The 15,485-nt window shown below is 35.2% G+C and overlaps 1 protein-coding gene across 2 annotated transcripts; it reads left to right on the forward strand.

Annotated features, from left to right (window-relative positions):
* The first annotated feature begins 58 nt into the window (after positions 1-58).
* LOC132175721 (general transcription and DNA repair factor IIH helicase subunit XPB1) lies at positions 59-9,753 on the forward strand. 2 transcript variants are annotated; one of them, XM_059587744.1, is made up of 20 exons: positions 59-223; positions 339-382; positions 488-560; positions 657-816; positions 916-1,138; positions 1,228-1,284; positions 3,353-3,496; positions 4,024-4,104; positions 4,273-4,360; positions 5,080-5,417; positions 5,530-5,605; positions 5,700-5,893; positions 6,401-6,564; positions 6,656-6,728; positions 7,136-7,249; positions 7,464-7,544; positions 7,697-7,756; positions 8,476-8,559; positions 8,633-8,775; positions 9,521-9,753. In XM_059587744.1, the coding sequence occupies exons 1-20, from the start codon at positions 214-216 to the stop codon at positions 9,600-9,602; spliced, it is 2,289 nt and encodes a 762-aa protein (XP_059443727.1). In that variant the 5' UTR covers positions 59-213; the 3' UTR covers positions 9,603-9,753. The 2 variants fall into 2 exon arrangements, with proteins under 2 accessions (XP_059443727.1, XP_059443728.1); XM_059587745.1 differs by lacking the exons at positions 59-223; positions 339-382; positions 657-816 and having other exon boundaries at positions 486-560.
* The last annotated feature ends 5,732 nt before the right edge of the window (positions 9,754-15,485 follow it).

Consider the following 15,485-nt stretch of genomic DNA (forward strand, 5'->3'; position numbering starts at 1 on the left):
AATGATACTATAAAAAAAAAATATACAATTTTTATTTGGAAGTAGTCCGCATCGCACGTGTCCTTCCCTGGAGCACCGCTTCACCGCCTTTCTATTGGAGGCGGTTCTCTACAAAGACAAACCTCATCTCCTAAATACACTGTCTATTGATCGACAATCAAGCGAGTCGAGTCAATTATCACACAGACCCATCTTGGATCTTAGTCGAACATCATGGGACACGGTATCAAAATTTTCATTTGGATCATAAATTTCAAGCTCAAACAATTATCATAGACGATAAATTATTGAACAAAGAAAATTTTGTAACTGTTTCTTATTCAAATTCGTATTTTCAGGTGAAAAAGGCCGACAATTCAAGAGGCTCAAGTCCTCTGCCAAGGTTCTGGAAAACCCATTAATCTTTTTTAGCAAATTTCAGTTTTTGCACACACCCACATGGGTTTTATAGGAGATGGTACTCACACAATCAAAGCATCGTTTGCAGGAAGATCACAGGAAAATCGTCGAAGACGAAGACGCATATTTTGGCGAAGAAGGCGACGATGATCGCCCTGATGGTAATTTTGTACAAAGTATAGTGATTTTGTTAGAAATTGTTTGTTTGGTTTCGATTTGTGTTTTTGTGTGGATTTGATTGATTCGAGGTGAGATAGATGGAAAGAAGAGGGATTTCAGCAAATTGGAGCTGAAACCTGATCATCCTAATAGGCCTTTGTGGGCTTGCGCCGATGGCCGCATTTTCCTTGAAACCTTCTCGACTTTGTATAAACAAGCTTACGATTTTCTTATCGCTATAGCCGAGCCCGTTTGCCGGTATCAAATTTTATATCCAATGCATTATAAGTTCTCTTAGATGGGTCTCAATTTGTCAAATTATTGTGACATTTATGTATGTTAATTTTCAATTTATAGGCCGGAATCTATGCACGAGTACAACCTGACCCCACACTCGCTGTATGCCGCGGTGTCTGTTGGTCTTGAAACCGAAACAATCATAGCTGTTTTGAATAAACTATCAAAGACTAAGCTCCCTAAAGAAATGGTTGATTTCATACATTCTTCCACAGCCAACTACGGCAAAGTGAAGCTTGTGCTTAAGAAGAATAAGTACTTTGTGGAATCCCCATTTCCGGAGGCAAGTGATTATGCTTTCACCTTTCCAGTTATTGGCAATATATGGAGATTTTTGCGTTATGATGCTAATGATTACTAAACTTTGAGCAGGTATTGAAGAAGTTGCTTAATGACGGCAATATAGCCAAAGCAAGGATTAATCCTGAGGTTGGTTTCTTACTGGGATTATATTTGTAAATGGCAGGTGTGTGTGTGTGTGTGTATTTTTTTTCATGGCATTACTTGTTCTGATAACTTTTTGGTTTTTGGATGATTTGGCTAGTGGTTTTAGACCTTGAGAAATGATTTATAGGGATATTGTTCTAAGAATTGGCTTGTTTGCTCCATGGTGAACTGTTATTAGAACATATTTGTTTTAATTGTTAGCATGCTCCGTTGGGAGCCTCTTATAAGGCCAATCATATTTGGGATGGTGTTATTGAAAAGCTAGAATATAGGTTGGCTAGCTGGAAAATGATGTATTTATCGAAGGGTGGTAGGGTTACCCTTATCAAGAGTACCTTGGCTAATTTGCCCACTTATTTTTTGTCCCTCTTTCCTATACCGGTGAGTGTTGCTAAGCACATCGAGAAGCTTCAACGCAAGTTTTTGTTGGGTGGTATAGGCGAAGAGTTTAAGCATTACTTGGTAAATTGGCGAAGGTTTGCTCTCCAATCAAGGAGGGAGGGTTGGGTTTCAGAAATCTAATGGTGTTCAACCGTGCACTTTTAGGGAAATGGCTGTGGCGCTATGGGATTGAGAGAGATGCTTGGTGGAGAGTGGCGGTAGATTCGAAGTATGGGAGCTTATGGGGTGGGTGGTGCTCTATTGAGCCTGGAGGAGCTTATGGGGTGGGGTTGTGGAAGAATATCAAGAAAAGGTGGGAGACTTTTAAAGGCTTTACTATACATGTGGTGGGGGATGAGACGAGGATTAGGTTTTGGCATGACTTGTGGTGTGGAGATACGGTTCTCAAGGTCGCCTTTCCAGTTTTATATGGAATTGCTTGTGAGAAGAATGCTTCCATTGCGGCTAATATGGAGATGTTGGGAGTTCAAATCAGTGGAATGTGAGTTTTACTAGAGAGGCACATGATTGGGAGTTGAAAGTCTTTGCATCCTTTATACAGGTGTTGCGTTCAGTCAGATTGAGACGGGGGTGTGAAGATAGATTGTGGTGGATTTCTTTCAAAAGAGGGCTATTCAAGGTCAAGGCCCTCTTCTATTCTTTGGCTTGCAATGAGGGTGGGAGATTCCCTTGGAAGAGTGTGTGGCGGACACAGGCTCCTCCGAGAGCGGCTTTCTTTGTTTGGTCGGCAGCGCTAACCTTGGATAATCTCAGAAAGCATCACGTTATTGTGATAAACAGGTTTTGCATGTGCAAGAGGGGTGAGGAGACGGTGGATCATCTCCTTCTTCATTGTGAGATTGTTTCGGCTCTGTGGTATATCTTTAGTCGCTTTGGGTTGGCCTGGGTGATGCCTAGATGGGTTTTGTATTTGCTAGCATGTTGGTGGTCTTCTGGGAGGCAGAGGAGTGCTGTGGTTTGAAAGATGATGCCAATTTTTTTTTTTTTTTTTGTGTTTATGGCAGGAAAGGAACAATAGGTACTTTGAGGACTTTGAGAGGTCTTTGGAGGACACATTTTATTCTCTTGTTTTCACACTTTGTATCTTTGGACTGTGTCACATCTGTCCCCGTTGTCGATTAGTTATGATGATTTCCTTGCTCGCTTTTCTTTTTCTAGTTAGGTGATCCTTTTGTATACTCCTTGTGTATCTTGGGGTGCCTTACGCTTTTAATAAGATTGGTTATTACTTATAAAAAAAAAATGTTCTAACTCCATATGCTGTCCTAACTGTGTCTATTTTTTTGGGCCCATGCTTCCTCGTTTCCAATAATTGTAAGGGTTGATTTTGTTATGAGACCTTAATAGGATCCATTTTCTGCTTTGATGGTACGAGGTTTGATACCTGAATTTGTCAAGATTCAACATTAACACTGTATAATGTATATCATAAGGTGCCAGTATATTTCTCATTAATCCTGATCAGATATGCTTAGCAAAAAAAAAAAAGGATTTGTTGTGATGTTGTCAAATATAGCCACTTTACACTTTTGCATCTAATGGCTGTGTGTGCCTGTATCTCTGTTTGTTTCTGGGAGAAGTAGCCTTATACCATATTTCAACATTTTCTATCAATTGAATATTGGATCTGTATTTGGATTCTGTGTAGGGTTCAAATGGAACTGATGGATTTACAATTAGTAAATCAATGGGTGAAATTGGAACTGGTCACGAGGATTTGCTTAATCAAGCAGAAGTGGCAGCTGCCGCAGAAGAAAAAGAAACTCATGCATTTGAAATTGATCCTTCTCAGGTAATGAATCCTTAAGTTTTTTGAAATTGTGTATGTGTCAAACTATAGGTGATTCATCATGCCCCGTTAATTGGGTTACTTTACCTAGGTTTTCATCCATGTGTGGCCCTTGCTCTTTAATTAGGCAGGAGGCACTTATTGGTACAAAAGTATATCAGCAGGATTTAGGTCATCCTGTTACCAGTCTGTCACTTTATTGGAATTATGGCTTCTTGTTTTCTTTTTTTCCTGGTTTTGTTTGAAAGGATTTTATTGGGAGGCTTGGCTTGTACACTATTAATGTATGATATATCAGATCTGCTTGTTTCTCTGTGTTGCATCTAGAAGTATTTTTGTATTCACATACATTTCTTCCACTAGCAATAAACCTAAAGGTCTGATGTGGCCACCAAAATGGGAAACATCGCTTTTACAGATTCAATTGAGTGCATTTTTTATGGATCAAAAATATCTTTTCATCACTTGGGATCCTTCTTGACTTTAGATAAAAGATTTCATTATGAAACATTTTTTTCTCTAATTGACAGGTTGAGAATGTAAAGCAACGCTGCTTGCCAAATGCTTTGAATTACCCCATGTTGGAGGAGTACGACTTCAGAAATGATACCGTGAGTTAGAATTCTTGTGTTTTGCCCCTGCTATAAATAATGACAGAATGTTAAGTTGAATTTCAGGGTTGTTGAGTGAAGGCACACCCAGCACCTTCACAAGTTTCCTCATATCTAGGAGTCACATATTGCATCTTCAATATTAACTTTTGATCCTTGACACTGCAGGTCAACCCTGACCTTGATATAGAACTGAAGCCTCATGCGCAACCACGGCCATATCAAGAAAAGAGCCTTAGTAAAATGTTTGGAAATGGTAAGCTTAGCTTGCGATTCTTGGTAACTAACTGATTTTAACTGGGGACACCCTCTAGATTAATTGTGTATTTATCTCTTGGGTGGAACCTGTATTGAATGAGTCACATTTTGGGACTACAATTTTCAGTGTCATTGTTGGATCATAGTAGATTACCTGAGCGTATATAAAGAAACCATGATTAGTTATACATTTTGTGCAGATTTTTGAATAAAAATACAGGCCTGGTTCCACATGCTAATTTTCAATATTCTATACTGGGAAACATATAAAGTTTTTCTCTTCACATTTCAACTGGTATTCACCTGAACATGTTTACAAACTTTTTTCCATGATTGGATTTTCACAGAAAGAATAAAAAGAATGGTATTTCTGAGCAGTCCTGGATATTAAACAGACCTCGTTAGAAGATAATTTTAATGTGCCTGATTTGCATCTTTTGCAATCAGTTTGGCTACAGCACTCGCTCCTCTAGCTAATTGTCCATCATTTCCTAGTGTGATTTATACGTTATGTATGGCCATGCATAAGGGCATATCAATTGAAGTGGATTCTTGTGTGATCAATCAAAGCCTCTTGCCAAACTGTTAAGAGCTTTTTCCAAAGCATAGAATTTTTTGGATGTAGATGATGATATCTGTACTGTTTGCTTCAACGTGGTCACGTGAATGAACCGCAGGATGTAATCTTAGTTGACAGTTCAAAATTATCAATTGTAGGTAGAGCAAGATCTGGGATTATTGTCCTACCTTGTGGTGCTGGAAAGTCCCTAGTTGGCGTCTCTGCAGCCTCCCGAATAAAAAAAAGCTGCCTTTGCTTAGCAACAAATGCTGTTTCTGTGGATCAGTGGGCTTTCCAGTTCAGCCTATGGTCAAACATTCGAGAAGATCAAATTTGTCGTTTCACATCTGATAGCAAAGAAAGGTTCCGGGGCAATGCTGGGGTGGTTGTGACAACATATAACATGGTTGCTTTTGGTGGTAAACGGTCTGAAGAATCTGAAAAGATTATTGAAGAAATAAGAAATAGAGAATGGGGATTGCTTCTCATGGATGAGGTAATCTTGATCATTTCCTTGATATGTTACATGCATAATAGAGTTCATACCTGTAAGATTATGTAAATATTATATGCATAGTAGAGTGATGTATTGCATCTGTTTTGTTCAGGTGCATGTGGTTCCTGCTCACATGTTTCGAAAGGTCATCAGCATTACTAAATCTCACTGCAAACTTGGGCTCACTGGTATGCCTGATTGTATTTGTTTAGATTGTCTACAACATCAGCCTTTATCTTTTTCTGCTGGGAACTGAAAATTCGTCGACTAATTTGACTGCAGCCACGCTTGTGAGAGAGGATGAAAGGATTACAGATCTGAACTTCCTTATTGGTCCCAAATTGTATGAAGCAAACTGGTTGGATCTAGTGAAAGGTGGTTTTATTGCAAATGTACAGTGTGCTGAAGTATGGTGTCCAATGACGAAGGAGTTTTTTGCTGAATATTTGAAGAAAGAAAACTCCAAGAAAAAGCAGGTTTGCCTCTTTTAAAATACATTTTAATACAGGCAAGTTCTTTGTGCTTTGCAGTGAATACTTCTGTAGTCACAAGTGGGTGTATTTTTGTCGTGTAATCGAGCCATCATGTCAATTCTTCTTTCATCCAACGATTTTTTGGGTGGTGGTTACACAATTTCTTTTTTGATTGACTTCTGCTGTTCTATTTAGACTTTTCATTGTAGAGTATTGTTTTGTGATTGTGAGAAGTTCTGATATTTCTCTACTGAAGTTAATACGTGAATTGCTTGGTAAAAAAACAGCAGGTTCACTGGTTGTTGTATACGGGGGGAAAGGGGGGAACTAAAAAGAAAATGTTTTAGGGGGTAAAAATTGATTTAAAGGGTTATATTTTTAAAAAAAAAAACACTGGGGAATACATTGAGGCTTGGAAAAGTCATCGTAGTTTTGCCCCTGGTTGTATATATTGCCTTTTTGACTTGGTTAGTTTTGCTCTAACATGCTTAATGGTCTCTTACATTTCAGGCACTTTATGTGATGAACCCAAATAAGTTCAGGGCATGCGAGTTTCTCATAAGGTTTCATGAACAGCAGCGTGGCGATAAGATAATTGTCTTTGCTGACAATCTTTTTGCACTCACAGAGTATGCGATGAAGCTACGCAAGCCTATGATTTATGGTGCTACCAGGTTGTTCATGGAGATATTTTTTCTTTAGGAGTACCCTTCTACTTGTGCTGGTTCATATCTAATACAGGCTACCTATATGTGTAATATATAGCCATGTTGAGAGGACAAAAATTCTTCAGGCTTTCAAGACTAGCAAGGAAGTAAACACTATTTTCCTGTCCAAGGTACTTGATTGATGTTGTTATCTTCTTTTTAGTTAATTTTGATGCTTGAAAAGGCTTATGCCTGATTTCATGGATTCATACAATTTATACTATTTGATGATTGAAGTACATTTAAAGTTCATTATAACATGCTTGAATGTATAACCATAAAGCTTTATTGGGTGCATGGTGTGCCTGGGCAAGCTCACCACTCAAGTGCCGAGTTTAAGAAACTCTGGCTTATTTTTATGTAATAGACTTTATTTTGGTTAAATTCTTTGTAGTAAAAATCCGTTGTGTCTTTGTGGGGAAGTAAACTTGTCCGCATCATTGGCTAGTTATTCCTTGTAATTTCTAACCTATAGCTTTTGAAAGTTGGAACATTTAGACTATAGGAGGGTGGTTTTAATTGTTCTTGTTATTTTCAGGTGGGTGATAATTCAATAGATATTCCTGAGGCAAATGTGATCATTCAGATTTCTTCACATGCTGGTTCAAGACGTCAAGAAGCCCAACGTCTGGGTCGTATTCTTAGGGCTAAGGTTAGTCTTCATATTCTCTTGTTATGTGTATAATCCTAGTTTGTCTTTACTAATTGGTAGTAGAAAATAATTTATCAATTCTAATTGATTGACATAGTGTGAATGATTCAATCTTGAATAAAAGAACCATTGGCCATTGGTTTGAGATTTTCATTTCAGTGGATTATGCTAACCACCAGATTTAAGACCAATACATTCCCAATTGGATCAACAGGGTAAAATTCAGGATAGGATGCCAGGAGGTAAAGAGGAGTACAATGCATTTTTCTATTCCCTTGTGTCAACAGATACACAGGTATGCGTTTATTCTCTTTTTCATTTGTTTTGTTATTAAACCAGATGATTATAGAATTTTCTTAATTGGAAATCTGAATCTTTTTGACATGGTGTATGTTTATATTTTTTTCATTCAGCATTTTGATATCCGATTTCTCGGTTTGATTTCAGGAGATGTATTACTCGACTAAAAGGCAACAGTTTTTGATTGATCAAGGTTATAGCTTTAAGGTATAGGATTATATATTATTATCCATTGAATCAACTGCACTTTTCAGATAGATTGGTGTCCACAACCTGTGGGGATATAGCGTTCCTGAGTTTAGGAGTATCAGAAAATATTGTTAGTTTTAGCCTGCCCTTTTCTTACTGTTCTCTACCTTCTTTAAAATGGTAAAGATGTGTGTCCTATTCTTTGCCAGAAGCAGCCATGAACAGGATGCTAAGGGTCCATTTGAATTTGCGGTTTTAAAATGTGTGATTTAAAAAATAGTGATTTCAAAACATGTGATTTGAAAACACGATTGTTTAAAAAAGTTAAGCATTTGATAAAATCGTGATTTGGCCTTTAAAATTGCAGTTGTGCCTTTAGAATCGTGTGGTTTTAAAAATGCACTCTCTTGCTTACAATTTGCGCACACAGATTTGTTTACATCTTCAAACCGTAACTTTTTTAAAACACACCTCCAAACAATACACTTTCATGATTTTGTTTAAAATCGCACTTTTGGGCTTCGATTTCGTAATGCCAAATGGACTCTAATACATGTATGGTTTCCCTAAGAATCATTCTAGATCTAAATCATGTGCATTGGTGAAGTTAAATAAGCTGATGTCACTGAAGATTCTGCTTAATTGTCCAAGAATTGTAATGCACACAAGCCATCAAGATAGTATCTCGTTGGGATCTCATTGTGAAGTAATTGACATTCAACTTCTACTTGTGACAGGTAATAACAAGCTTGCCTCCACCTGATACAGGAGCTGATTTGAGTTACCACAGTCTAGAAGAACAATTGGCACTTCTCGGAAAGGTCTTTTATCTTCACTTCTCTTTCTACTTTAAATTCATCAGTTGAATAAAGAAATTTCTTTTTCGCACATCAGGTCTTGAGCGCCGGTGATGACGCAGTAGGTTTAGAGCAATTAGAAGAAGATGCAGATGACATAGCACTTCATAAAGCCCGCCGTTCAATGGGATCCATGAGTGCTATGTCAGGTGCAAATGGGATGGTTTACATGGAATACAGGTACGATATCCTTTTCTTTTTTTTCTTCCCCTCAACTCATTAAGAAATATGAATAAGATTACTTGCTGCACTTCTTTTTATTACTCTTCTAATTGCATTTTGTAGTCCAACGCCTATTAGGATCCTCGGAAAAAGATCCAGTGCAATAGGGCAGCTTCATATGAGAACATGGATGGGTCGGGCCCAATCTGCTCAAGCACCTGCTTGAGTAGTTGGGGCCCACCCATACTCTCACATGCCCTGTTTTATTGTAGCGCAATGAGGCAAGGCTATTGCTCTAGATTATGATCTGAGATGATTCATGTTTATGGTCAAGATTTTGTTTTATTACATCTAACAATATACATCGTGTCAAGTTATTTAAGATTTTAAATACGTGGCAACCTATATACCATGGGGCAACATTACGCCAGTAGATCTGACTATAAAATAGTTCATCTCCATTTCACTTGGAGTTAAAGGTTCATGATCCTGCCTACTTCACTTCGTCTTGTAAATTAGTAACTATCATGATTTTGTGTCATTTGCGGTACTTTTAAGGCCAATTGCATTTTTGAGTCCAATGTCTACCGGGAGAGGATCCCTTTTACGGTCAAGATTTTGTTTTATTGAGTCTGATAGTGTACATGGCAACTTATAGTGAAATCTAATATGAACCGTGAAAAATGAAGAGAATCATAATTTGCCTACCTCACTTCATCTTGTAAATCTGCAACTTTCTTCATGGCTTCTGTGTCATCTGCAGTACCGGGCGAAACAAAGGGATGAAGAACAAGCCCAAGGAACAAGCCAAGCGGCATTATTTGTTCAAAAGACGCTTTACTTGAGACATTGCAACCAATTATGCCCAAAACTGAAGAACAAGCCAACAAGCAAGGATGGTGGTTTCTTTTTGATGTTACAATTTGTATACTATTTTGAGGAGGAGAATTATTACTTGAAAAATGGTTTTTCAATAATTTTTGTTTTAGAGATCAATTTAAAGATGGTAAAAAAAATTGTTTTTCAAGTAAAAACATTTTCAGTAAGATCTAACTAATTATATAACCATAAAAGGACCCTAATTTGATTTGAAAAACCTTAAAAATAATAAGGAAATAAAGCCCTCAAATCTTAAAAACCGTAGAGTGTGGTACAAACTAGTCCAAAAGCTTATTATATACTCAATGTTTAACATAAGCCTATACACGATACCAAAACATTTTCATGTCAAAAAAAAGACGAAGACATTTTAATCTAGTCTATAGGTTACTCTCTTCAAGACTCAACCACAACTCATCGATCACATACTCAATATGGTGACACTTTTGATACCAAAGATACAAGCTTCACACAGAATTTGCTCTTAAAAACGGGCTTATATAAAGAGGGTGTCCAAGAACTTATATACATATGGTTATGATTAGATATAGCCCATGTGAGACACTTAAGATCATAACAAAGTGTTCCTCAAATGATGAAATTGGTACTTGAAATTGCTAGTAGGTTTGAGAGATCTTTTTGTGGGATTAGTCATGAATGAGTTAGATTCGATACTATCGGTTTAAGTTCTTGAGTTGAGTGATGATTTAAAATGATTTAAAAATAAAGGTTAGTTTACTCTCTATTTTATTTAAATATTTTTACCCCGGAGTTGCGGTTGGTAATTGAGTTTCAAAATTGACTGCAGCCAAAGTGGTGCCTGAAGTAAGCTTGTCACCATCTCTTGAAGTTGTTGAGAGATTCCAAATGCAAGATACTTTTGATAGAAAAAGAGCAAATAATGTGCAACTTTAAGGATTCTGCCCACTGCCAACGCTGGGGGGGAATTTCTTCTGCCTAAAATAGACCTAGAGAGACTCTATAGCATTTGACTGCTTTTGCTGCACATTACCTTTCTCTTTCTTTTTTAGCTTAATATAAATTGCACTTGATTGTGAAGACAAAAGTCAGTTTAATTATTACACAAAATGCTGAGGGGAAAGATAAGAAAAAAGCCACTCTCCTAACAAGCCAAAAGATTCACTTAACCAAACCCTAAACTCTCTGCTCACCCAGTACTGCCCATTATTGCTCATATAAAATCAATATATATATATATATATATAGAGAGAGAGAGAGAGAGAGAGAGAGAGAGAGTTGGTGTAAAAATAGAGAAAGCAACATGGACCTCACTTCCCAATTCCAAGTAGTGCAGACAAGTGGAATAAATGAACTTTACAAATGATCACTGAGTGCAAAATCATAAGAAAGTTTTGGAATAAATAAACTATAACAATTATTCCAAAAGAACCCTACTTGGGTTTTATCAACTTTAAGCCATCTCTCTAACCCTTACTAGGCAGGAACTCCATGCCTACACGCAACCGCTAGAAATTTGAAAAACACAATTTTTAAAAATGCAGTTAATTAACGTTTGATAAAATTGAAAACTGTGCGTTTTAAAAACATACCCATTTACCTACGATTTCTACGTTTTCAAAACCAGAATTTTGTTTAAATAGCATTTTTGGTCTGCGAAATCGGAATTAATAGCGAAAAAGTTCATATATAGTTTTATATAAAGCATATGAAGTGTGAACTGCTAGCTGTTAGATGGCTGCCTAATTGATTTCCCACTAGAAGAAAAAAGCATCAAAGTTTTATTCTTTTTTCTTTTTTTTTCTTGAATTAAAAAAGTATCATCATCAGTGACATAGGGTTCTTTCCTGTCTGCTAGGTGGACAAATATTTTAAAAAATAAAGCTGGTCTACTTAATAATCATATGCCATTCGTGCACAAGCTTGAAAAAAAAAAAAAAAAAAAAAAAAAAAAAAAAAAAAAGAAGAGTTTCTTTCTCACTCTAGATTTAAGAAATCATTAGCATAAGCTTTTAGAACATGGAATTTTCGATGAAGCAACAAGAAACCTTTTGTTGGACCAACAAATTAAGGAACAGCATAGTCGACAGCTTTTTTGTATCTATTATAATTTTTATGAACAATCTGGAGAAAATGAATTTGTAGGGGTATCTTTTCTAATAGGCCCAAAATAAATGGACTAATGAGGAGATAAGTGTATAGCAGTGCAATGATAGGAAATTGAACTAGTTTTTTAATCAATTATTCTAATATTGTGGTTTGGTCAAAAGATTAAGTCTTTGGAATAATTATAGGTGGGTGCTTATGTTTAATATAATATGCATTCTTTTCTATACTGCTCTCCCCATTATGTGAGTCGTATCTCTAGCTCATTCACATTTTTGTCATCAAACTATGAGGAGGGTTTGGCTTAATGATGATCAACTTACTGCATAATCATAGATTTTTGGTGCAAAAGAAATTAAAAAGGAAAAAAGAAAGAAAAAAGAAAATGGAACCTGTTGATATGTTGACATGATTCTCTTTCTTTCTCCTTTCTGTGACTCTTGTTAGATGCTTATTGTTGTTTCTTTTAGGGTTTCCTTTTCCCATTCTTGATACAGTTATCTGATATATATATATATTATTGGTTATCATTCTTATGAATATAAAAATAAAAAAGGAAGATAAACTTCACTTAAGACTCCTGAACTATACTAGGCGTTTTAAGAAGACTCTCAAAATTTAAAAAAACTCTCAAATTCACCTCCCTGAACTTTCAATTTGATGCAATGTACCTCACTTGTCAGATTATAAATGTTAAAAGTGATAAACATGACTTTTATATAAAAATTTCAAATTACCCTTAATTTCAAATTATTTTTTTTTTAAGAAAACTCGAAGGGTAATTTGGTCTTTTTAGTAAGTTTCATTAAGGGTTAACATCTGAATCTGACGGAAGGGGGTCAATTGAATTAAATTGAAAGTTCAGAGGGTTAAATTAAGAGTTTTTAAAATATGAGGGGGGTCTTTTCAAAACGCGTAGTAACTCAAAGGTCTTAAGTAAAGTTTCAAAAAAAAAGAAGTAAATAAATAAAAAGCCCTTCAAACTAACACTCGTTTGCGATAGAGCCCAACAATGTTCAAAATGTACTAAAGTAGCCCATCAAACTACCAAAGTGTGTCAAAAAGGCCATATCTTTTTTTATATTCCTATAATACCCCTATTCTTTTAAAAACTAAATAAAAAATAAACTAAAGTATTTTTTAAACAAAAAAAAAAAAAAAAAAAACCAAGAGAGGAATAAATACAAAATATATACTTTTTGAATAAATACAAAATTATTCACTGTAATTGGCTTAAATTATAAATCACTTGTGCAGTATAAAAAAATGGATTAATGCAGAATCAAAACATGTGGTTGGCTCAGCTGGCAGCCAACCCTTTCCTTTTTTTTCTTTTTTTTTCTCTTTTTTTTTTTAAAAAAAAAAGATTAATTTTTTAGTTTTTTATTTTATTAATTTTTTATTTTAGTTTTTAAAATAATAAGGGAATTATAGGAATATAAAAAATAAAAATAAAAAAAACATGTGGCCTTTTTGACACACTTTGGGAGTTTAACGGGCTACTTTAGCACCTTTTGAACATCGTTGGGCTGTTTAAAAAACGGTTATTAGTTTAGGGGTTTTTTTTTAATATTTTTCCAAAAAAAAAAAGTAGGGGGCTCTTTACTTCTTTTGCTTGGAAATGTACATATCTTCCCCTTTTTTTTTTTTCTTTTTTTTTTTTGTCGTAAAGAAAGTGATGAAATCATGATAATGAAAGGTGACAAAATATAAATTAAACCCATTAAATTTATGTATTATTCTTATCAGCTTAAACTTTTTAGATAAATAATAATCTAATGTCGTATCAGAGTTGGTAAAAGTCTTGAATTCAAACTCTGTTTCAGTCGCAATCCCATTTCAAATATTAAATAATTTTAACGAAAGGGTTTTGAGTCTTTTGACAACTTTTTTGGCCAAGTGAAGAAGATATTTACAATTAATAGTCATTACTTATCTGCTTTGAGATCATTCACCTTCCATTTCATAGCATATATCCTGCAGATATTGTTCCAAAGACACACATGAATTTTAAAAGATTATGTCTTGTTTTGTGGAAAATAATGCTAATAAGGTGGTCAGCTGACACATGATACCTTTGCTTTAATTTAATTTATTAATTATGTGCCTTGATTGAGTTTCTTATAAGGAAATAATAATTAGTTAATACTCTAAGCATCGCCAAATTAGAACTTTAATTGGCAATGCCTTTGACAGCAAAAGAAAGATGCAGTTTTTCTTGCTTCAGATATAAGGAACAGCAAAATCCGTACGGCTTAACTGTCTTGTTAGAATATTTTCCATATATATTAGAATATTTTTCATGTTAAGCCATATTCCATCTTTAAGCCTCGGTGTAGGGTTCGTTTCGGTTTGCGGTTTTATAAAGTGTGATTTGAAATTATTTAAAAATTTAGTTAAGCGTTTTCGAATTGCGATTAGAAAAAAAAAAACGCAATTTCAAACAATCTATTTTCTGCGATTTAGTTTAAAATCACTTTTTGTCTATGAAATCGCAATGTCAAACCTTCATAAATTATGTTTTGAGTGCATGTGTTAGTGTTGTGTCACACATTAAAAAAGTATAAAGAAAATAGTAGATAATATACTTAATTTTTTTTATTTTTTTTTTTTAGGGAAAATCATTTGATCTCATTAATATAAAATTCAAGAGCACAAAAACTCTTACAAACAAGATCCTAGCCGAACCTAAAAGATCAAAGCCGAAGCTAAACAATTACACATCATAGAGGGCAATAACAAATAGATCTTATAATGAAGTCCTATCTATGACGTCAAACATCCGCTAACTCATGACTAATTTTCAGTTGTAACAACAAATTTGCTCTCGGCAAACACAATCCAATGCATAAGTAGCTCTTATTCTTCGACCCTAGGATCAGAAAACCAATCTGCCGACACTCATCCTCCTTGACCCAAAAGCCAGGATACCGTTCACATCCACAATCCCAAGGGTTTGGACCAAAACATTAGGCGAGCGGATCAGAGGACATAACCTTATTACAAACAGCAAGAAATACAAGCAAAATACAAGTAGATGACGAAAATGGAAAAAACAACTAGAAAGCAGCAAGACAACACAACCAAAATACAGGGAAAAGCAAAACAACCGGAAAATAAAAAAAAACAGGAGCACATTAGGCGGATGTCGCCAGAAGAAAAGCCGATCGCGTGCTTGCCGGACACCTATGCGAGGAGGCGTTGGAAGCTCGACATGGTGGGGACGCGTGAAAAGACCCAGCAGAGGACGGTGAACGAAAAAGCGGGGCAGAGGAGATCGGTGGCACACTAAAAAAAAAAGGGGGGGACGTTTGAGTGAATCCCCCAAAAGCAGTTAACAATGACGGTCTTGATGGACGTAAACCTTTAATGTTGAACCACCTCAAAATCAAAATGATTATGGTGATTTCATATGTTAGGTAAGTACATGTTATTCCTATGTCCTTTTTTTTTTTTTTTTTAATATTAATTAAATAATTAAATATATTTTTTTTATTAACTTAAATTTTTGAGATAAGTTGTGATTTAACATGGTATTAAAAAAATAAAAATAAAAAAATAAAAATTAACTTCGAACCTTGTCTTTGTCATTCACCTCTTTCATTTTTAGTTAAATATTTCACATATTTAAATCATCTTTTAAAAAAAAAATTAAATAAATATGTGCCCATATATACATATATGTATATAAAGAGATAACAATGTATATTTACGTGCTTGTACAAAAAATGCTAATTCCACCCTAGTTACATTTATATATATAA

Source organism: Corylus avellana, chromosome ca3, assembly GCF_901000735.1.
Source record: "Corylus avellana chromosome ca3, CavTom2PMs-1.0".
Lineage (NCBI taxonomy): Eukaryota > Viridiplantae > Streptophyta > Magnoliopsida > Fagales > Betulaceae > Corylus > Corylus avellana.

What these genes read in the sequence shown, in the direction of transcription:
- LOC132175721 (XM_059587744.1), top strand. An exon ending in CGACGATGATCGCCCTGATG is followed by an intron (nt 561 to 656) that starts GTAATTTTGTAC and finishes GAGGTGAGATAG; the next exon opens with ATGGAAAGAAGAGGGATTTC. An exon ending in TAGTAAAATGTTTGGAAATG is followed by an intron (nt 4,361 to 5,079) that starts GTAAGCTTAGCT and finishes TATCAATTGTAG; the next exon opens with GTAGAGCAAGATCTGGGATT.